The 25,298-nt window shown below is 33.2% G+C and overlaps 2 protein-coding genes across 2 annotated transcripts in view; one reads left to right on the plus strand and one right to left on the minus strand.

Moving 5' to 3' along the window:
• Nucleotides 1-25,298, minus strand: part of LOC145334456 (uncharacterized) — a 67,348-nt gene that overhangs the window by 35,312 nt on the left and 6,738 nt on the right. The gene's annotated exons all lie outside the window — the stretch shown is intronic.
• Nucleotides 1,026-3,771, plus strand: LOC145334366 (uncharacterized). Its single transcript, XM_080179820.1, has 5 exons — nt 1,026-1,670; nt 1,797-1,936; nt 2,054-2,282; nt 2,501-3,052; nt 3,149-3,771. Exons 1-5 carry the CDS (start codon nt 1,370-1,372, stop codon nt 3,769-3,771), a joined length of 1,845 nt encoding a protein of 614 aa, XP_080035946.1. The 5' UTR covers nt 1,026-1,369.

Consider the following 25,298-nt stretch of genomic DNA (forward strand, 5'->3'; position numbering starts at 1 on the left):
CCACTGCCCTAGAAGCGCTGCGCCACATAACAGGAAAACTGGTTAATAATGAAAGTTTCCTTCGCTTTAAGGTAAATGTATGTTTAATATTTTTGATCATATTTGCTGTTATCTAATGTCTCATACCTATATTTTTTTAAACAAAATGAATTGAAAATGATTGCTAAAATCGAAATATATCTTCATGTCAGTTAGAATAGTGTATTTTTTAAAAATAGGTTGAAAAACATACTAACTTTAAAAAATTCGCTTTAAGGATAAGGATGCCAATGCCTTTGACCATCTCATCGCCAAGCAGGTCGGTTTACTTGAGAAAGGCAACAAGCAGGATGCACCCACCAGCAAACAGCTTCATAACTGGCTGCAGGGGCAGCACAAGTATTACATGGAATCCTTCAAGAAGATTTTAGAAAATAAAGGTATTAATAACTATTAACTATTAAGTATTATAATTTATAAACTAAAACATTACTAAATAATTTCAAAATCTGAAAGAAATAACAAATACTTAATTTAAATTATCTTTACTTCCGCGGGTGTGTACATTGCCGAAATCGAAGGAAAGGTGCACACCTGCGGAAAAAATGTTAATATTTAATTATTTTAAATAACAAATAATTATAATCAATATTATCTTTGTTTCCGCAGGTTTGCACCTTTCCTTCGACTTCGGCAATGTTCACCACACCGACTTCATTGCAGGTAACCTAAATAAAATAAATAAACTATTATTATTTATTAATGCAATTACAACTGCAGCAGCTACATAACCTGAATTAAATAAAGTAAAGTAAACTATTATGAATAATATAAAAGAATTACTAATTTTTCAGTAACTGCAAACTATACCGATGCAGAAGGTCCCAAAGAATTGTTGCTCGCCTGTGAACAGGTATAAGTTTAAAATTAATTCTTAGAAATTTAGAATGACCACAAATACCTAAATGATAATTTGATTAATTACTTATGTTTAGATGCCTAAACCCGATGCTTCTGGCCGCAGCATCTACGAATATTTCGAACAACTGTTGAAAAGGTTTGGGCTTGAGCATTATCAACTTCTCAGCTCCACATCCGACTCGGCTGCCAACTGTGTAAAGGTAATGAAAAATTATAAATTATAATTATAAAATCATAACTATTTAATAGTTTTTTCTCGCATCGTATTTTAAATGGCTTTCCGCGGATGTAAAATGTACAATTGTAAGATAAAACCAGTTTTTTTAGATGAATATTTGAATGAATACGAGAATTAATATTCTAAAACAATACCATTAGAAAGTAAATCATTAATTTATTTTTCATTCTTTAGTCCGTCAAGATACTCAATGAAGAGCACGGGAAAACCCCCACAGAGTATACAAGTTACATGAACCATGAGGATGAAGATGAGGAAGTCAGTGATGATGATGATGATAGTGATAAGGAAGACACACCTGAGGCTGATAGTGAAGATGAAATCCCGTTGGATATGGTTATAGAAGAGGTTGACAAAGGAGTTGCACAAGCAGAAGATTTAGATGAGGTTGAGGATGGTGTTGTAGAAGCCGAAGGTGAGGGTCAGGATGGAGGTGAAGAAACCCTGGCAGGAACAAGACAAGGCGATGGCGGCATATCAAGTGCGATTTTCTACAGGTCCATCGCCATCAAAGATCCACAACAAAGAGAGGGTAAGTAAAGTTAAATTAAATTCATTCCCAAAAAATTCAATGAATTACATTTAATGATTTACAGGGGTAGTTTCACGAAATGCATTTAACTAAATTATATTAATTTATTAAATTATTTCTTTTCAGCAATCACAAATTTCGGGAAACTAATGGAAGAGAACATCCAGAAAACAATGATATGTGATGAGCAAAAATGTGGACTAATAGTGGGAGGCGTTTGCCTCAACCACCAAGTGGAGTTGGCGTTGAAGCAGGCTGCCAAAGTTGTAAGTAAATTAATTAAATGATTAATAGAACCAACTAAATAACTTATACAGTAACTTAAAAAGTTAAATAATAAATTATACAAAAACGTGAAAATTAACAAATATTATATTTTTTAGAAAGGGAAGGGGTACAACAGAACCATAATTAACCTGGCAAAGCTGGTCAGTAAAATTATGAATAACAAGAAGCTGCGTCGCATTTTGGTAGAGAGTGGACAACGTATGCTTACCAGATACGTGGAGACGAGATGGAGCTCCAGAATGAACATGATAAAGCGGTTCTTAGAGTTGTTTGACAACAAACAACTACTTCAGAAGGTGAAAAAATCCGTGCAGGATCAGAAAGGTAAACCCAAAAAAGTTAATTATAATTTAAACAACAATTTAAAACTAACAAAATTACCAACTTAAATTTCTCTCTGTCCCTTAATTAAACAAAAGAGAAAGGTAACAAATAGAAGTTTATTAAAATTTAAACTAAATAAATTATTTCTTCTCTCGTTCCCTTAATTAAAAATTAGAACTGTATATATCAATAGAATTAATTTTTAATTTTTATTTTAGTCAACAAGAAGTTTGACAATCTGTGGCCAACACCTGACCAGGTTCTTGCCCTCAGAGAAGTCCTGCAAGTGTTGGAGTGTGTGAATACCATGCTGACAATTCCCGCCCAAGCCCATGAGGCCACAATCGTCCAGATGTTCACCATGCTGGATACGGTGTTCTTTACCCTACGGACAAGTATGCCTGGCAACTTATTCGCTAGACGTGTATTCAAGTTCCTTCACCTGAGAGTTAACAAGATTGTCCGTACTAATGCAGGCTGGCAAGTCTGTCTCTACCTACACCCCCTGTCACGCAGTCATTTGGAAATGATTGCGAGTGGCACACAAAGCTTTACGGTGACACAGGATGAAGCAAAAACAATCTTACAACAAGCACCCAAAAATTGTAGGTTGTTGGGTGAACGGCTACACCGAATCTCACTGAGAGCCAACCTAAGTCCTGAAGAAAAGGCAGATGAAGAGGCCGACCTGCGTAGTGCTAATGCGGATGCCGACAATGAGGATTCCGAAGCTGACGAGTACGATTCTCCAGAAACTGCACCTCCCACAGGTAAAGATATACAATATTAATTAAAATAGATAATAATAATAACATTAGTTAAATAATTCAATTATCATTTTTATTAATTATATTTATGTATTACAGGCATGATGACACCCATCCAAAAGATGTTATGGAACAAACAACAAGAGTTCAAAGAAATTCAGGCTCAAGCAGCAGCCAAGAAGAAAAAGAAAGAACAACGTGACAAACAGAAGGATCCCCTGGACGTCATGAAGAAACACCTGAAAGCTGGGCTGAAGGATTGGAATAATATAGAAGAATCCAAGTTGCATGCCTTGACATACGGTTACCAACGTGAAGTCGCTAAGATAAAGGAGGAAATTGCGAAAGTCAAAAAATCTAAGTCCAAGGATTTCGATGTTGAAGAACGCCAGAAACTGTACAAACAAGGAGCAATGACCGCAAGCCACAGGATGCTTACTGCCAGGTATGAACATGTTGCAGAGCAGATATGTTATCCACCTGGACTTGTCAGTTTGATGACCAACTTCAACAACTTACCTGTTTCTAATGCGAGGTGTGAGAGAATTTTCTCACACCTCAAATTAGTTTACTCATCGTGGCGCTATAACCTAGAGAAAGACACCATCCACGCCATCATGTTCTTGAAGATGAACAAGCTAGTCCCCAAGAAGTCCCAAGCATTTTGGGATAGACAGGTAAAAGTTACCAAGAAGACAGCAACCAAGGAACTGGAAAAGTGAAATAATTTTTGTAAATATGTTTATCATATTAATTATGTTGGAAAGAAATAAAGTAGAAGTAAAAGTAAAACAAATAATTTAATGAAATAATTTTGTGTTTTTTAAATATCTGTATCATTACCATTATAAAATAAATGTTGTAATAAAACCCAAAAAACTGTTTATTGATATATTTATTTTTTTTGCAGTATTGTTATTTAATTTAACAAGGATGAATAATCAATAAGTAGCGAAGCCAAAAACATTACTCAAATCATACTTGTCTTGTGTCTTTATGCGTGGATGGTCTCTTGCTTGAGGTTCTAGAGTAAATAAGTTGGACATCAAATGAAAGTAAATACTAAATATCCAAAAATAAATTTGAATTTCAATTAAAGGGTGATGGAAAAAAATAAAAATGCGTACTTGCCGCTTCGCTTATATTATTGTACATTCAAACATCAGTAAACCAAAAATCAGACCAATCGGATAATTAGGTCACATAGAAATTTGTTGTTAAAATGTAAAAAAAAATACGGACATTAATGTCAGAACTGAATTATCAGAATGCGAATATATAAGAGTCAAAGCAAAATTGTAAGTAAATTTGTTTAAAAACAGCTTGATAATCAGGTTTAATATGAGCGTACATTTAAAAACGAGTTTCAACGCAAAAAAACGCGGAGCCGAATCTAGAAATACGGCTGCGGATGTGTGTATATTTGGTAACATATGGTTTTTAAGTTTAATTTAAGGAAATAGACCGTTAAATCATATTATTACTGTAAAAACTCACTTTTAACTAATGTGGAGCCGAGCCGTTCTGAACGACGTAAAAAAATGCACGGAAATTCTTTTCGAACACAGGGATTCAATATTTTTAGGTAAGACTAAGACTTATCGATAAAACACACCCGATACTTTGTAATTTTGGAACGATATAAAAAAATAAAAAATAAACATAATTAAAAACAAAGTATGGAGCTTGCCGAATTATTCACAGTATAAAATCTGTGCGTTTAAAATTGAAATTACCAAAAGGCAAAATAAGAATAATTAAGTTATAACGAACAGACTTTTCACTTTATATTTACAAATTATTACAAAATCCTTACCTTAATATACTCTACTAAATGATTATGTGTACCGCCTTCCGAAATAGAAAACATAGCCTATTATTTTGACGTGCATGTACTCTTATGACATTCACGCAAAACAATAGACTACAATAATCCTTTTCGGACGACAGTACAGAATTAGATGATGATCTTGTGTTGACACTTGACTTTGTTTCTTTCTTCTTTTTTTTATAACTATGCAAATAATATTTATCACTTTATTTTATTGTATTAATATAATTCCATTTGAAGTTTTCACATTGTATATTAAATTTTTTATTATTTTTCACTTTTCTTTGTATCTAACTAACGCGTAGTATGACGTGTCAATACACTCTGAAATTCAAATAAGGACTGAAGAACTATGTGTGTGTGCACCTCATGGAGACACGAGGTAGAAATGTACATGGGTAAATAGAAACTTCAATATAATTTATTTCGTTATATTTACATTTTTTAAAATAAGATTTTTTAATATGTTTTGACCACGGTAAATAATAAAAATTTGTTGGGGGAATTTTTGTGTATATATTTATCCCTGATATAACAGCATACACCGGAAACGGATGATATCAAATAACAGGGAATCTATAAATATATTGTTACAAATACAATTACAAACTATTATAAGTTAACTTTAATATATTTCATTATCGTTATATACTTTTTTTACGTAATGCAAAATTATACTTTTTTAATATTAGGAAGAATTTTTATTTTACCCTGTAAAAAAAGCAATGAAAAAAGTAAGACGTCTAAAATGACGTATTCTTAACAGGTAGACTTTTTGGAGTAAGGAAATTATGTCATCACATTAATTTCATAGAAAGAACCTAAAAGTCTAATATATCTAGTAAATTTTATTTCGGAATTGTTTAACGAACATACTTAATTTAAGATTGCGTGATTTATTTCGAAATAGAAATATAAAACGTAAAAATTTATTATTTTTCAAAATCTTCTATTTATTTACGAAGTACTTCGTAAATAAATATTAAGAAATTTGAATATTTAGAAAAATAGAAATAGGGATGTATTTTTGAACGAACGGAGAGGGGAATAAATATCCTATTTTTGAAATAGAATTCTTGCACACGTAAATTAATATTCCCCAATTTCAATATTTTCATATCTCTAAATTCCCTTCCAAATTTTCTCGAAATACGATACGTTTAGGGTTTAGAATAGTTAATATTTTAAATATCTAGTAGACACATCATTGTTTAATAGCTGAATAAAAATATGTACAATTAAAAATGGATTATACAATGAAATATTAAAGAAAAAATAATTGATAACATTTCATAGAATTTTTCCATTATGCGTAATCGCTAAAAGCTACCTTCACAACCCCCCTAAATATTTTAACTTAACCCATTCACCACCCCCAATTTTTTTTTTTTTTTCATTGGTCGGCTTCGCAATGACCAATTTTGTGGCAACGCCCCTTGAGGGGCGTTTCTTCGTATTTTCACATTAGCTGTTCTCTTATTTCTCCTAACCTAACCTAAAATAACCTATCAAAAGCCATTTTGAAAATACGATGAACCGCCCCTTAAGAGGCGTAGCAACGAAAGGGACTATTCCCCAAATTTCTTTTCCTAAAATTTCCATACATTGTTTTTTTGAACATAAATGTTCTTGTTTTTTTTTAATAGAATTAGACATGGAATATTTAATTTAATTACTTCCAATTTTCTACTTAATGACGATTGTCCGTAGACAGAAAATATTTAGAATCAAAGCAAAATTTTAAATTCATTAATATTATATTCATCGCATAGTATTATTAAACAGCTTTCCGCGAATATTAAAATGAAAAATCCTAGCTTATAAAACTTGAATTAATTTGATGATTTTTATCTAATTTTCGTGGAAAAAGGTCTATAATAAAAATGCTATACATTATTTTTTCAGTATGGCTTAGAACCGGTAAATAGCCTCTATGGGATAATGCACTCCTTCCCTACCCCCCTCTCTTCAACATTTTTTAATTAAAGAAAGGAATATTTTCAAGGACAAAATACCTTTTTTGCAATGTAATTTTCTGGGGAGGGTTAAAATAGTCAAACCCCCAAGGATAATAAAATTCTAAAGACTCTAAAGTTACTCTAATATTTTATAAGACAGTCGATAACATGATTAAGTTAATGGTTTAAACTACAAGGTTGTTGCTTTTCAGAGAAGCGAAACTTTTTAAAAGACGCACTGAAAAAAACTTTTGTCGACTAACACTATTTATCTACACGCCGGGAAAGGTCAATAATTGTCCGTTAAGATCTCGTTAACAACTGAACTAATTGAGTTTTCCATATTAGGTAAGCTTTATATAGTTCCCGGATGGTTTTAGGATAGTTTATTTTAAAATCTAAGTATTGGAATGGTTTTAGACTATTTTCTTCGACGCCCCCACGGCCCCCACCTCCTACCTTTCGCATACTTCATAGAAACACTATTATTTTGACAGGCAGAAAACTTGGAAGTAAAACATTTGGCATATGTTCAAATTAACGACAGACTGACATACAAAATTATCATTTAGTTACACTTCTAATACTATTAAGTGTTATATTAATATTTTTTAAAAGCGAAGATTTTCTATAATAAGGGTCGGTCCGTCAGTCCGTCACGGTTAGCTCTTTTCGTTAATTTAGGCATGTTAGAATTATCCTATCGATTTTAAACTTTGCATAGTGATACCTGTAGTAGTAAGGTACTATTTCGTAAGCGTAGTAACTCTATAATCATTACCAAAATGTCCGTACGTCCATTTTAAATATGTTGATTTTTTACTTTTTGACATCAAATTTTTAAAGTTTAATTATCCGATTCATCTGATTTTTGGAATTCTGATTCTTATTATAACTAGGTTCAATGTTAAATATAAGCGAAGCATCTCTATAATCAAGTCCTAAAAATGTAAGTAAGTCATTAAACAGTTTTATGTATTTAGCCAAATTTGCAACAAATTTAATTACAATTTTGTTTATACTCATGCAATAATAATATGCTTATTCAGTTCTGACACTCTACAAGTGTTTTTGTTCATTTGTCCTTCAATTTCAGAGCTTCGCTTTTATGGATGGTGTTATCCTTGTTTATTATTAATATCTTTTTTATTGAATAGTTACGCAGGGTTATTCAAATATGAATGGACTAAAAATATTTAATAACTTGGTGTTAATTTTTTCATTATGCATGTTTTTCTTTCAACTGGGAATTTTTATGGATAAACTTATTGATCCGCCAATTGTAGGTAAATTATTTATGTGGCTTTGCCCCTAGAAACCTCTTGCGGCATTTTAAGGGGGGGAGGGGGGAAGAGGGAAGAGTCGATCCCCATCCATTTAAAATTTTTGTTTAAAAAAAAATTTAAATTAATTGTTGGTTCCCTCCCCCAAATTGTTCAAACAATTTTATAGGACCTACATATGAGAAGCTACAATGTAAAGGAGAACAATATTGGTTTAGTGGTTAGCAACATCCTTCAATACACACAGACACATATTCTGTTACTTGTATATGTATTTTAGATAGTAAAAGGCATTTGATACTTTCACTTATATAATATCAGTTGTAAAAGGTTACAAAGGAAGGATAATTTGCACGTGTCCTTTAAGATCTCACAACCCACTTGACAATCTGTTTCTTTTTTAGTGAGCCTAATAAATACCTAATATTTTTAAGCTCCTATTAAAGATAGACTAATAATTTTACTGGAAAATTCTACTAATAATTGAGAATCTACTTTTTTACTGTCTAGCTGTAAGATCTTTGGTAGTGAAACTGCTCTTTAATTCACATTGTCTGTCCGTCCATGAATCTGTAACGCAATGCACACTGGTCTGGAGGGGTCAACAATTCAATTTTTCCTACCCATCAATTTAGACAAAAGTTGACCTGCCAGCCTTCAAAGACATCCTGGGCCACCTATATTTTAAATATCAACCCATGTTGATAATATGGTTTTTGAAATAATTTGGGGCCAAAGCTGCAGAACTCTAAAATCTAAGAACGTATTATTGACATTGTTAAATTGGCTATACTTGCTTAAATCTGATAAAATCAAATATCCGCATGTTGGAAATTGTCCAACTAAAATAAGTCCTATATAAGTTCAAAAATTATTTATAACACAAAAAATGGTACAAAATGCAAAAATGTGGTTTTTTTTCTCAGTTTTTAAGATAAGGGTAAGTTTGGCAAAATTTTCTTATTGAGTATTCTCTGAGTTTCGCGCATGTTTATTAAAGAGAATTTAATGGTATTGTAATTGGCTTCATATTTCACGATATATATGGCATCCGATTTTATTCGTTTTGTGCATTATAAAAAAAAATAATATACGTGTCGTAAAACATACATATATTAATTCAATCTTTTGCCTACACAATCTAGCGTAGCCAATCTCGCCTCTGATTGGTCGAAACAAAGGACCTTGTCTCTTATTGGTCGAAGACAAAATACTGAGTTCTCATTGGACAATTAAGAAAAATCTCTTGCCTCTGATTGGTCGAAACTATGTGTTCGTGTGTCTGCGTTAGTGTGTGTGCGTTCGTGTGTTTGTTCGTCTGCTTCTATTTAAACATAAACACATTTTTTGTAAATATTTCATTAATTAAAAATTACAATTTGCAAGACTTTAAAGTATCAAATAAATTCTTTTTTAAAAGTATGTCTTAATAATATAATATATATATATATTTATGATTTAACATAGAATGAGTAACAAAAAGTTAATATACTGTGTTTCGAAAAAAACGTATTTCAGTGTCGCCTTGATTGGACACCTCCTTCCCCCCCTAAATGTCCAATAAAACCACGAGAACGGCAAAATCAGACTTTAAAGGTCATTTTAAAGGTCTTTGACCTTCGAGGTCATATATTTTTTTTCTCATAAATGGACTCCCTGACCCCTAAAACCCCCAATTTGCCGTATTGGGCATCGAAATCGGCCAAAAAACGGCTAAAAACGAATTGTTGACCCAAATCTCCGTTTTCGGACCAGTGTGCAATGGTGGAAATGCAATTTACTATGCTGTTATCTAAGATAGATAGCTGATTTTTTTTATTCTTATGACTTATATGCTTCTAATCTATAGTATACATTGCTTTGTCAACCAGTCTGTCAGTTATGCTTCAAAAATGTAAACGTTATTTGTTTTAGGTTTTGTACTTTTTTGAGTTTTTGTATATTCTTTTTCTCTCTCTTTTCTTTGTTATGATAACTGAACATCTGGTCTAGAGCTCTATAATATCTGTTTGTCCAATCCATGATGTTATTCATGATAAAACTTGAAATTGTTTAAGATCAAGAAGACTATCTAGATGTGACCACAGTCCAACCACCTTTGCTCACCATTTGTCCGGAAAATCAGGCAAGTTTATAAACATTTCCTGAGGGAGAAAGAAAGAGTTGTAGATTATTTTAACCGCCAACAAAGCAACTATAAAAAGAGTAAATTAGAAAAGCATTAATCTATAAATTAGTAATTAAACATATATATTCTCTGCCTTACTTGACGAAATATTGGCATGCTCTGCTTTACTTGATAAAATATTGGCATACTTTGTCTCACTTGACAAAATTTTGGCATACTCTACTTTACCTGACCTAAGTTTGGCATATTCTGCTTTACTTGATGAAATATTGGCATGCTCTGCTTTACTTGACCTAATTTTGGCATACTCTGCTTTACTTGACAAAATTTTGGCATACTCTGTCTTACTTAATAAAATATTGGCATGCTCTGCTTTAATTCATGAAATATTGGCATACTCTGATTTACTTGATGAAATTTTGACATACTTTGCCTTACTTGTTGTGTTTGGCATACTATGCTTTACTTGATGTGACATTGGCATTCTCTACCGTATTTGACAAAATAATGGCATGATTCTCCTTACTTGTTGTGTTTGGCATACTCTGCTTAACTTGATCCGAAAATATATTATTTAGATCAATGAGACCAAGCTAAGAGAGGAGTTTGGATTCAGAAGCTTTGATAATTTTTTGGATGCCATAACTTCTTTTGGTAACATTTAAATACAAAGATTAATAGACGTTTAGATTAAAATAAAAAAAGCCATAAACCCTATCAGCAACTTTTACGAGGTTCCATAAAATGGGGAACTAAATTGGTTCGGTGGTTGACGAGTTATTAATAGACAAACAAAAATAATCATACTACATTATGATTGGTAAAATTCCATGTGAGTGTGAAAATTATTTTTACTTATAGAGGAACATATATAACATAAACAAAAATATCTAAATAATGAAATTTTATGAAAGGTTTTACTAATAAGTTTTCTAAAGATTTATGATACTGTGACAGTTTTTCTTTTTAGATGTAAAAAACGAAACCTTTTGGAATATACTAAACCAGGTATTATATCATATGCTTTAAAATAACAAGGAATACCATCTATAAAAGCAAACTCAATGAATAAGACCATCAGATTTAACTCCCCCCCCCCCCCCCTTCAAGTAACCCTAGATGCCTCTAGTGGCGTAGCCGCTAGTATCTATATAAACCATATTTAATATTTTAAAATAATTTGCTGCAGGTGTTGACCTACAATCCTGAGGAAGATGTAGTGATAACAGTAAATCATGGCACAGAAATTGTCTACAACATTTCTCACTTTACTAAAAGGTATAATAAAACCCTCAAAATTACAAGATTTTTACCAGTTTTGTTAGACCCTAGGGGTAGCCTAAGGACAGGATTAACAAAACTGGTTTTAATTTTTAAAGTAAAATTTTCTATAATATGATGCAATACATGATTTTTCAGTTTGGCCGAGAACCGGTTCTAATCCAGCGGATTTTTATCGGTTTTGAAGCGATTCTAGAAAAAATTCAAATTTATTCATTTATCTGTTTCAATAATAAAAATCCAAGGATTTTAGGGATAAGATATGGACTATGGAGGGAATAGTAGCTTACGCAATAATCCGTAAAAATGTGAGCAAGCGTCCTGTAAAATGTGCTTATCAAGTCTAACTGTTCTTAATGTTGACCAAACGCATAGTATAATTAAACGCATATTTAAAAATAGTTTGACCTAATGTGCACATTTGACTGGAAGCTTGCTCACAATTTAACGGATTATTGTGTAAGCTACTTTTCCCTTTATATACATCTCCAAAGATTAACAAAGTTATCCCTTATTTAGATTAAGAATATCAAACACTGAATCAATCAATCAATATTTTTAAAACACAAAAAATAAAACGTTGGGTACCAGTATTAAACTTTACAGAACATTGCCCCTCCCTCCAAGCTTATAACTTATAACTAATGCATCTATCCTATTCCTAATAAAGCTAATCACAAACGGTTTATTAGGGACCCCTTAAAAATAAGGGTATCTTTAGCCTTACTTTAGTTTAGGGGAGATAGTCTACCCTTAAATTTAGTAATGTCAAGCTTAGGTAAAGATTTTGATAGGAATACTTTAACCTTACATAAACCTATCATATCAATATAAGGTACCCCCCACATCTACCCTTTTCAAACGATTCCCCCCCAATGAATAGCCGCTATAACACTCACCATTCCCCTCCTCCCCCCGTCCCTTAGTGTTCTTTCAATTGGGGTTATATAAGAAAATTTTCATTAGCAAAGTTTCATTAGACTTAGAGGCGTTAAAAATTATCATGAATGAGGCTGTATATTCTATTTTAAGTTTTCTACATTTTTTCCCTTAATCTTAATCTTGTTTTTACTACTTTAGAGATTTTTTAGCTGATTAATAAAAACTCTTCCTATCTTTTAAGTAAAAGATTTAGGAATCCCTATCATAAACCCCTCTCCCTTTATGATGCCCCAGCCTTATAAATCCTCCCTTTTCATATAATTCTCCACCTAGGGTTACCTAAGGGTGTCGTTAATTTATTAAAAAAAATAATGAATAAAATTGTTTCTTAGCTTAACAATTTGATATATTTTTTTAACAAAAAATTTTGTGGATTAAATTAAACTTTAATACAATAGAAAAAAATCTTATAGAATCATATAGAACTAAAAGCATACTCTTTGTAATAAGTTTTAAATATAACTCTTTGTAGAATTTAATTTTCACATCGCCATAGTTGTTAATTCAATTTAACAAAAAAGGATCAAAGATTCAGCACTTTTTCCATTTCAAATATTTGATTATGAGTCATGTGATTTATCTATATTTCATGTAGTGCCTGTATACTAAGCAAAGAAATCACTCTGTACAAAAAAAATTTAAAATCTTTCTTTATAAATCTTACATCTTTTGAGAAGTAGCCGCAATTATGTATAACAAATATAGGATGTATGTCTGTGTGTGCGTGGGAATTGAATAGAAACTTCATTTGAAACTAATTAAGGCCATAATATTTTTTTTAATTCAAGCTAAAAGAACGATTTGCTGTTTTAACAAATAACCAAAAAAATAATAAGGAAGTACAGCCGTACTACAGTATAATTAACCAATAGATATAATAGAACTAGATGGTCAATCAGGATCCATAATTTGTGAGACTTAACCCTAAACAGTTGGGCCCCTTGCCGCACCTTTATCAGTAGTTCAATGCCCCCCCCCCCCATTATCCCAGCTCCTATTAAAGCTAGAGGGCTAAAAATTGTGCAAGTCCCCTGTTTGATAATGAATTTCCGACTTTAAGTGAGTGAGAGTCAATTTTTGCTTCCTCCACACTTTTATTCAACAACCTTTGTTTTTACGTCCTTTTTTACTTAAGGGGGGGGATCACCAAAAAAACATAAAAAAAAACTTGGGACAAAATACAACTTTTTTGGAGATATATTTTTCATCCCCTCCATTTTATTTTATTTGGGGGAGGGGTTCCTGAACCCCATAAAACCCCAAACCTGTAGTAGTACATCCTCATCCTTATACTAAAGTAACAGGATGTTTGTGTGTCTGTCTGTGTGTCTGTACCAAAGGATCTTGCTAACCGCTGAACCGATTGGGTTCTCCTTAACAAGGTAGCTTCTCATAGGTCCCGGGAAGGTTTATAACTATTTTCTTGGGGGGTGGGACACCCCCAACGCCCCCAAAAATGAAAAATACCCCCCCCCCCCCAATTTTTTTTTTTTTTTAATTTTTTAACTAAAATTAAAAATGATGATGTGGGGCACCCGGCACGCCCCCCCCCCTAAAAAAAAAAAATTTTCTACCCCACAAAAATTTTTTTTTACTTTTTCTTATAAAATCTAAAATAAGAAATTGGGTTATCAAATTCGACTCCCCCTCCTCAAGTGCCCCTAGAGGCCTCTAGGGGCGTAGCCGCTGGTAAGAAATATAGGCATACAAGTCAATTTCAGGTTCCATGTATGATTCTGAAGGTACTGATCCTCCAAGCATAGACGTCCAAGGGGGGGGGGGGGTGAAGTGGGGATTACCCCCCCAAACAATTTGAGGAGGGATAAATACCCCCCCCAAAATAAAAATCTCTAACAAAAAAATTTTTGCCGCGCTTCCCGCACATTTTTAATACTAAATATTTAATAAAATTTAAATTACCCCCCAAAAAATTTTACCCCAGGAGTAAATTTGGGGGGGGGGGGTAAACAAAATTCACCCCTGCAAACAGATTTCAGTTGGGGTAATTACCCCCCCAAGCAAATTTTACCCCCAGGGTAAAAATTTTAAGGAGGTTAAATAAAATTTGCGGCACGCTTCGCACGCCATTTTATCCCCCCTTAAAAAAAATTTCTCCCCCCCCCCACAAAAAAAGCTTGGCCATCCCGCTCCAGGTATCCAGAAATTTTTTTAAAACTCCTTTTTTGAAATGAAAGAAACAGAATTTAAAAAAAAAATTTGTAGGGTGTTGTGCAAGGTCGCCCCAACCCCCAAAAAATTGAAAATTGATGAAAAAAAATTTGACAAGAAAAATCTTTTTAGTGAGTGTGGAAGGTCACCCCTTTTCCAAAAAAAAATAAATTTGAAATTGAAGAAAAATATAAAATAAAAGTATTTTAAAAAAAATTTAAGGTGGTGTTGGAGATCACCCACCCATGAAATAAAAAAGTTGAAAAATTAACAAAGGGGTTTGTCTTATAGGAACCGCTTTATATGTATAACAGAATTTGATGCCAGATAGACCATCTAGATCTTAAATATCTATTCATTGGTTGCCAAAGGTGTTTTAAAACAAGTTAGAGAAGAAAGAAAAATTACCTGCTTTCTCATACATTTAAGAATACCTTAATTTATTTAGGTGTCCCTAACTTTTAATGTAAGCCTACCTTAAAGTTTTACTAAAAACCTTACATAAGTTTCCTAAGTAACCCTTATCAACCTCCCTCCCCTTCCCCTCTCTTCTCTCCTCTACCTGCTTTCTTTCCAATTAAGTACCCTTTAGCTATACCTAACTCTTTATGTAAAGCTAGTCTAATCCCCTTCCCCTTTTCAATGCCCCTAACTCATATATCAACCCTTTTGATCCACTTCTCCAAGCCTTACTTATGAAAAATAAAGGTTACCTTAATTAATTAATAATTAATTAAAAATAATAAGAATTAAAATTCTTTCATATGCAGACAATTTGATGTGGACTTTGTGTGGATTATTTTTAATTTTACTACAATAGAAAAAAATTATAAGGCAAAATCTTATAGACATAAAAGCTACTCTTTGTAATAAACATATTAAATTTGATAATATGTGACTCTTTGTAGATTTTAATTTTAACATCTATATAGATGTTCATTCATTTTAACAAAAAAGTACATAGGTTCAACACTTGCTTATTTCTAATATTTGATTATGTGTCATGTGTTTTACCTATATTCACATGGTGCCTATAACATGCAGTGGCGTGCGAACCGAAGGGGGCATTTGGGGCAATCGCCCCCCCCTATCGACCAAAACGCCCCCCCCTGCCCCCCCCCTAGCCACCGCCCCCCCTGCCCCCCCCTAAATGTTGAAAAATGCCCCGTTTTGCCCCCCCCTGATCAACAAAAATGCCCCTTTTTGCCCCCTACCCTACAAAAAGCAAAACTATCCCAGTTTCCAAAAAAAAGTTTGCAAAATACTCAAAAAAAAAATTTTTTGGCGCTTCGCGCCAATAAGACAGTTACTATTCATTAATTCTTACCAAATTTTTAAACCAGGTAATAGGTTATTTTGTATAATATAAACTTTTTACCAAAGAAATTTTGTACATCCCCAATGATAATACACAAAATTACTCCTTATATAGATTACAATTAGTGGATGAAACTTAATTAACCAACCAATCAAAATTCCATTGAAGTCCCCAAAGTTGTTGAGCCAACGAATAAGAAAATTTTATATGAAATATTGGAGACTAGTGTAATAAATATCCCAAAAACCCCTCTCACCCTGCATATTTGAAGAAAATATTTGCGCTTCGCGCCCTTCCAATGGTTTCTGCTTTTTATCACATTGTATATTATGTTGTTATTTCTATAAAAACATTTGTAAACATCAAATATTTAATCAAAAAGTTATTTTATATAAAAAAGAAACAGCATTGATATTTATCTAAGCCTTTTTCTCAACACTATGTCTGTCTAAATGAATAATGATGTCATATGATTTTGAGGATAAGTTTATCATTTTTTGTGTACATACCCATTACCCTTACAAAAAAACATGTTTTTTTTTTATGGCAATTTTCATTAAAAACCCTTAAAACTAACTACACTATATATTCCTAACTTGATAAAATAAACCACTCTTGTAGTCTTTAATTGATTTTATTTCAAAGGGGTAGTAAATATATTTAAAGTGCCATTTAAAGAGGGTAGGATATGTTGATATAACTTTTTAGCTTCTCTATAATTCACTATGGCTGTCAGTACGTAATGCTAAGGGGGAAATGTGATTTTTTCAACTGCAATTAAAAATAGAAGGCTAAAACTTAATGTTAACATTCCCATCATTATGGAGTATAATTAACTATTAAAAATTCATGGATGTCGGACTGCTTTTCAGGACGTTTTTGGCTATTTTTGTATCTTTTAAATTTCGGGTATAGTCCTTTTTGTGACATTGCCTCTTAAGGTGCATTTTGTCGTATTTTCATAGTAGCTTTTCCCCTATTTATAGCTCCTGTGGGGCCAATTGCCTAACCCTGCGGGGAAATCACCTGACCTAACTTAACCTAGAATAACCTATTAAAAGCTACTATGAAAATACAACGAAATGCCCCTTAAGAGGCGTTGCCACAAAAGAGACTATACCCCAAAGTTTTCCATATTTCTAAGAGATTTTTATATCTGTATATGAAAGGACAAGTATTTTTTTTATTTTTTACATAGTTTTTATATCTTGGGTTTTTATGGTACGATAAATTTTTTTGTGGATTATAATATTAAAAAAAATAAAATTTTTCGCTGTTTGGAGCATCCAGTATGTAATTTACTTTGACTGTCATCACACAACATACAAGAAAAAGGATTTGTGACTTTTTCTACCTAAAATATATACAATTTATTTAAACAGATGCTCTTTAAATCTACTTGTCTGTATTCTTAATAATGATTTTTTTGTGTTTTGCTACTTAAAGATGTTGTCATCCTTGTTTGGTAAATTATTTCCAAAAATAGTGTTTTATCCCCCCCCCCAAATTTTTTTTAATGGGGTTTTTCATCCTTCCTGCTGAGATTTTATAACATCTCCTTGCACCCATAAAAAATGTTATGTAATGGGGGGGGGGGGGGAAGGTTAAATTATCTTCTGTACTTTTTTTGTTGATGCTTTCTAGCTCCCTTACATTTGGTCATTGCAGGGTGGGGAGAAGGGATGGGGGAGAAGAGATGGGGGGGAGGGAAGAGATGGGGGATATAAATGGGAAATAGGGATGGGGAAGAAGGGATAAGGACTAGAAGGCCCATAATCAAAAAATCCCACCCCTTAAAAAGCCCTTATTTAAAATTAGTATATATAATCAAAATGCCCCCCCCTAAAGCAAAGTGCCCCCCCGGGGCACTTTGTTTTAGGGGGGGGCAAAATTTTACAAAATCTTCAAAATGCCCCCCCCTAGACAAAGTGCTTCGCACGCCACTGATAACATGGTAAGAAATCACTATATAACAAGGATGACAACATCCATAAAAGCGAAGCTCTGAAATGGAAGGACAAACGAACTTTAACACTTGTAGATTGTCAGAACTTAATTAGCAGAATATTAATACATCAGTACAAAAAATATTGTAAGTAAATTTGTTGCAAAACTGCATAAATAGATGATACTGTTTAAGGACATACTAACATTTTTGGGACTTGTTTATAGAGATGCTTTACTTATAACATTTTACCTTGTTGCATAAGAAATCAGTTTTTAAAAAATCAGAAGTATCGGATAATTTTAATATACAAAATTTGTTGTCAAAAAAGTTAAAACTGACATGTTTCAAATGGACGTACCGCCATTCTGGTATTGATTATAGAGTTGCTACGCTTTCTAAATTGTACCTAACTACTACAAGAATCATCATGCAAAGTTTGGAATCGATAAGACAATTCTAACCTGTTTAAATTAACGAAAAGAGCTAACTCTCTGTTACGAACGTGCGGACCGACCTACGGACAGACCGACCCTAATTATAGAAAAGCTTCGCTTTTAAAAAACGTTTTTTAACCTAACTTAAAAATCTAACATCTTTAAATATTAGAGGGGTTGTAGCTATCATGTATAACAAATACAGGATGTGTGTCTGTGTGTGTGAGACTTCTTAAAAACTAATGAAGGCTATAATACTTTTTTTTAATTTTTAAGCTAAAAGAACAGTTAGCTGTTTTAAATAATAACCTTTAAAAAAATATTCTACCAAGAAAGTACAAAAGTATAGTATAATGAACCAATAGATATAGTAGATCTAGATGGTAAATCGGGCCCAATAAGTTGTGAAACTTAATAAGGAATATCCAAAGAGGTAACTTTATCCCAAGAAAGTTAACTATTTAAAGATGACTTCTTATATATGGTATGTCATATGCTTTAAAAGGACTCTCCACAGAAAAATCAACTTTGGATTTTTGAAAATCTAACCTGAATTCTATTATTCTCTGTTCAATTTTAGGCATTTTTTGTTTTTGTGGCATCGCGATCGAAGCCCTTTGAAAATTTTGTCCGCCGCCTATTTGTACTGCCGCTATAACAATATATACTACACTTTCCTCCACTCAATATGTGTTCGCCGCTAAAGAACATTTGCTCCATTGCAACCGGCCGCTCTACGATTTATCCTCTTCCTTGACTGGACAATCCTGCCGCCTCCATTTTGTGTTCGCCTCCGCCAAATATAACCATCTTTTGCCGCAGTTGCCGCATTCATCGCCCTTCTCCGCCGCTACTCCGCTATACATTGCGTACGTATCTATACACAACACCCCCAGCCTCCATTTAATTTCTGAACAAGGGAGAGGGAAGCATGTATTAAAAAGCGACGTACAGCAGAGTAGCGGCGGAGAAGGGCGATGAATGCGGCAACGGCGGCAAAAATAGAAGCTAAAAATCACTAAAGCAGCACAAATTAAATGGCGGGAGGATTCACTTAAAGGAGGTAAAAAATTTCAAAGGGCTTCGATCGCGATGCCACAAAAACAAAAAATGCCTAAAATTGAACAGAGAATAATAATTTCAGGTTAGATTTTCAAAAATCTAAAGTTGATTTTTCTGTGGAGAGTCCTTTTAAATCATGCGAGGGAAGAAATTTTTTAACCATATGATTAACCAAAGCAAAGGCTTATCCTATGAAAGACTATTTATAGATGATTCATTTTGCGAATGATATCAAAGGATAATTGCTCTTTCTAACCAAATTTTGTTTACTTTCTAACCAAAATATGGTAGATTGATCCTCCCCTATTGGCTGAATTTGGGAGTATGTATCTAGATTATACCTTTTAATAATTCTTACTTGATAATTTCTTTATTGGTGTTCCTTTATTTCTTCAAATCTTGAATGACAGCTTTAAATGACTTATTTTTGATTACATTTTTTTACGGCAATGCTTCGCCTATCTATTATGAAGTGTTGATTTAGGGAAAAGAGAACACTGAAAACATTTTTTACTTTTATTTTAATAGAGAAAGAGGGGACAATGGGCTATTTATTACCAGCTTATACTAATAACGAAATGAATTTTAAAAAATCACAAACATTAACACTTGTATAGTGTCAGAACTGAATAATCAGAATATAAATGTATACGAGTCGAAGCAAAATTGTAAGTAAATTTGTTGGAAAACTGCTTGATACAGAATAATGTTTATGGACATACTTACATTTTAAGGACTTTATAGAGTTGCTTTGCTTATAATATTGTTCTTTGTTGTCCCAGAAATCAATATACCAAAAAGCAGATCAAAGGGATAATTAGATCACATAAAAAATTGTTGTTAAAAAAGTAGAAAAATCAACATGTTTAAAATGGACGTACGGACATTCTGGTGATGCTTATAGAGTTGCTATGCTTTCTAAATCGTACCTAACTACTACAGGAATCATCATGCAAAGTTTGAAATCAATAGGACAATTCTAACATGCCTAAATTAACGAATAAAAGCTATCTATCTTGGACGGACCGACCCTAATTATAGAAAAGCCTCGCTTTTAAAAATCATCCTGTACAAAACATTTTGAAGCAATTCATATAAATCTAATATCTTTAGAGGGGTAGCCACTAGATATGGTGTATGTCTGTCTGTGTGTGTAGAACTGGACTAAGAACTACGCATGAAAACAGTTTTTAGTATCTTTAAAAGTTTTTAAAAGCAAGAATAAGTTTCCTTTTTTTAAATATAACTAATGGCATATAAGAAGCTTCCATGAAAAGAAACCTATTCATTCCAGAAGCTAGCAAGATATTTTAAACATCCTTGATTATATCTCTTTTTTATGACCATTGTATTTACCTTCACTTTTACTTTATTTCTAAAATAGCGGCTACGCCCCTAGAGGCCTCTAGTGGCACTTTATATGTTTTTATTTGTTAAAGTCTCTACATTACTTCTTTATTTTACGATAATTCTCTTTATGTTACAATAAAGTCTCCCATATATTTTAAATATTTCGATTTTTTGTCATTTCTCTTGGGAGGTTGGTTGTACCCTCTCCCAAAATAGTCATAAACCTTCCCAGAAACCATGAGAATCTACATATGAAGGAGAACCCGATCGGTTCAGCGTTTAGCGAGATCCTTTGGTACAGACACACAGACAAACAAACATCCTGCTACTTTAGTATACAGATTTTAGCGCATATGAAGGAACACAAATGAATATATCAATCAAATGTAGATGAAATCAGGGATCTAAAGGGATAAGACAATAGTAGATAAATTGATACCCCGCCCAAATTGAATTTTGGGATGCCTAGGCAAAATTTTTGAATTTTGATCTCCCCCCCCCCCCCCCCTAGATATACCACACTTTTCTGGGATCTTGCCAGATCAAGTATCAACTGTGGGGAATATCAAAGGATGACTCCATGCAAAATTTGAGCCTGATCCGGCCAAAACCGGCCGTGATTTTTATAAAAAACCGGTTTTTCCCGGTTTTTAGGGGGTATCTGTAAATCGATTCAGCTGGAGCAAAACCGGTTAAAGATACAAAAAATTTTACTTTACATGAAATTTAGCCAATGCAATTGCCTACAAAAATGTACTTCATCATCAACTTGATTGGACAACTCTTTCCCCTCCTAAATGTCCATTAAAATCTCGGAAACGGCAAAAATCGACAAAAATCACGCCTTCGGCGGCGAATAACGGTTAAACGGTCAGCCGGAGGCGAATCAAACATAAGTAAAGAAATGTCCGCATCAAAAAGTTGTTCAACATCAAAAAGATGCTTGAAGTCTCTAAAACGACTCCTTCCCCTCCTTTAAGGGGAAAAACTGAAAAAACGTGATTTTCAAAAGTATGACCACTTCGTGGGTGTGGAGGGCACTGAACCCGTCACCCCAGGGTCACCAAATATATAGTCTAGGCGGCCCACAATGCTGAATTTTAACCAAGTGAAAGTCTTGTGTCATTATCTCTTATGAGAAAAAAGTTATTAATTAATTAAAATTTCAAATTGTGATTTTTTGTTGGATTTCTTTGATGAAATGACAGGCCGGTCAATTTTTAGGCCATTTTTTGCGGTTTTTGGCCTGTCACGCCCAAACGGTTTGAGATAATCTAACGGGACCTTTTGCCCAACCTAAGTCTGGTTATTTGTGAGGTCTAGGGAAAAAAATCAGACTTACGCAAAAGATTATAATAATAATCTTTACACAGAAAAATGGCACATGGTGAGGGTTTGAGGGGGCAAAATGAGCCAACCAGCGATTTTTGACGGATCGTAGCAACGTCGTGCTTCATCCAATCCGGAATTTTTTCTTTCTTAGACCTCACAAATAACCAGACTTAGGTTGGGCAAAAGGTCCCGTGAGATTATCTCAAACCGTTTGGGCGTGACAGGCCAAAAACCGCAAAAAATGGCCTAAAAATTGACCGGCCTGTCATTTCATCAAAGAAATCCATCAAAAAATTAATAACTTTTTTCTCATAAGAGATAATGACACAAGACTTTCACTTAGTGAAAATTCAGCATTGTGAGCCGCCTAGACTATATATTTAGGGACCATGGGGTGACGGGTTCAGTGCCCCCCACACCCACGAAGTGGGCATACTTTTGAAAATCATGTTTTTTCAGTTTTTCCCCTTAAAGGAGGGGAAGGAGTCGTTTTAGAGACTTCAAGCATCTCTTTGATGTTGAACAACTTTTTGAGGCGGACATTTCTTTACTTATGTTTGATTCGCCTCCGGCTGACCGTTTAGCCGTTAATCGCCGCCGAAGGTGTGATTTTTGGCGATTTTTGCCGTTTCCGAGATTTTAATGGACATTTAGGAGGGGAAAGAGTTGTCCAATCAAGTTGATGATGAAGTACATTTTTGTAGGCAATTACATTGGCTAAATTTCATGTGAAGTAAAATTTTTTGTACCTCCAACCGGTTTTGCTCCAGCTGAATCGATTTACAGATACCCCCTAAAAACCGGGAAAAACCGGTTTTTTATAAAAATCACGGCCGGTTTTGGCCGGATCAGGCTCAAATTTTGCATGGAGTCATCCTTTGATATTCCCCACAGTTGATACTTGATCTGGCAAGATCCCAGAAAAGTGTGGTATATCTACCCCCCCCCCCCCCCCATATAAAAAAGTTTGGACGTCCTTGTCCTGTACAATTAGTGGTTGAAACGGCTGGATATTAAGATTAATGAACATACCAATTAAATTTCGAAAAAAAGTCCCAAAAGTTATTAAGCTATTGAATAAGAAAACGTTATAATACAAATTTGGGGACTAATGTAATATTTTAGAAAGCCCAATGACCCCTCCCTCCCTGGATTGAATGAGAATTTGTACTTGCTTTCTACCTGACTTAACTAGATAAGATACCTTTTATATGTTAAGTATACCTAAGTAATTTTATGTAACCCTAATTAAATAATTAAATAAAAAATAAAATTAAAAAATATGAAAGATAAGTCTGAATTAGAGTAAAGTTTTTTTCGTCTACATAAATAGAAAAAAAGAAACATTATAAATAACTAAAAGTGTACTCATTGTAATAAAATTTGAATTATAGCTCTTTAAATGTAGAATCAAATAATTACATCTATTTTGTTGTTCATTCATTTTAACGAAAAAAAATAATTTGCAAATGTTTAGCACACCTGCCCATTTCCAATATTTGAATATGATTTGTGTTTTTTATATATATTGGGGGAGGTTAATTTACCATATTTTCTATTAAAAAAAATCACCCTATAAAAATATTTTTAAGTAACCATTCTTTATAATTAGAAAAATCAAAAATATCTTTGGTTACTTGCTATTATTTATAACACAGATAGGATGTATGTGGCGGAATTTACAAGGAACCGTGCTCAAAAACTTTAAAAAGATAGGAATATTTTTAAAAAATTTTAGTTAGAAAAACAATTGGCTGTTTTAAGACATAACCCAAAAGGTACTCGTATATCATCAAACCTGCTTTTTCTTGACATAGCTTAATGTAACTAAGAACAAAATAGGAACCCCTAGTAAACTTTATAAGATACCTTAAACCTTTCCTAAGTCTTACTTGACATTACTACATTTAGGAATACTTAACAATAACTAAGAAACTCCAAAGGTATACTTAACTAAAAGCTTACATAAGCCTGACATAAGAAAATACCATTAGGGACACTTATCTTCGTTTGTGATTCTCACTAATGTCTTTAACAATTTATTTAATTTTTATGAAGGTTCTATCCGAAGTATGGCTATTGTTGGGAGCTTTCTCATTACAAGATTTCTGATGAATTCATTGTTCTAAGTATTGTTTGTCCTTTCTTATTAAAAGCACAGCCTCTCTATAATTAGGGTTTGTACGTGATAGATAGCTCTTATCATTTATTTAGAATTCTCCTATATATTTCAAAATATGAATTACAATTCCTGTAAGAGTTAGGTACAATTTAGAAAGCGTAGTATCTGAATAATCGTTACTAAAACTCTATTACAAACATATCTATCTATCTATTTATTAAGTTGAACAAGCAACAGTTAATAAATCCCAAGAGCACCAAGAATTTAAGAACAGATCCCAAGTGTACCTAACTGATCCCAACCTAAGAACCCTGCCTGCCCTCAATATCAATAGCCAGAGGTAAAGTTTGAGGGAGGTAGGGGACATTGGGCTGTTTATTAAAATAGTCCCCAAAGTTTTATAATAACGTTTGCTTATTTCTTGGCTTAACAACTTTGGGTATTTTGTTTATTTGGTTCATTAAATTGAGTGTCCAAACGTTTCAGCCACTAATTTAGTAATTATATTCTACAGAAGGGGTAACTCTGTCTATCATCATTGGGGATGAATCAATTTATGGGCCATTGTCTTATCACTGGTAGTACAAGATTTTATTTAAGAGCTTCTCTGAATCTCAATTATGTGCATGATTATAACATGCCCTTTAGAAAGCCAACTCTTTTATTGCATGACCTTTTTCTGGAAGTCCTAACTGTGCATTGTAATGAGTTGCGCCTGTTTAAGGCCAATGCATTCCCCCGTACTCTAACTATTAATGTCACACATCTGACAGAGAAGCAGTAGGAACCCGTTTATACTTATTTGATTATGGTGTTGTGCCGAGATTCGAACCTATAACATTGCTTTTGGAATTGTCCTTATTCTAGGGGCGATGCCATCCTAATTGAAAGGGGTAAACTTAACACCTATTTTGTTGATCTAAAAAAGGTAATTTTTTTTTAGTTTTGGCATTTTCCAGGGAGGGTGGGTGGGGACATATGAATGTTTATTATACTGGTACCCAAAGTTTTATATATTAGTTTTCTTTTTTGTAGTCCTGAAAACTTTGGTACTTCAGCAAAATATTTTATTCTTTAAAGAGATTCATTTG

Source organism: Acartia tonsa, chromosome 12, assembly GCF_053477335.1.
Source record: "Acartia tonsa isolate MP-2025a chromosome 12, ASM5347733v1, whole genome shotgun sequence".
In the NCBI taxonomy this organism is placed as follows: domain Eukaryota; kingdom Metazoa; phylum Arthropoda; class Copepoda; order Calanoida; family Acartiidae; genus Acartia; species Acartia tonsa.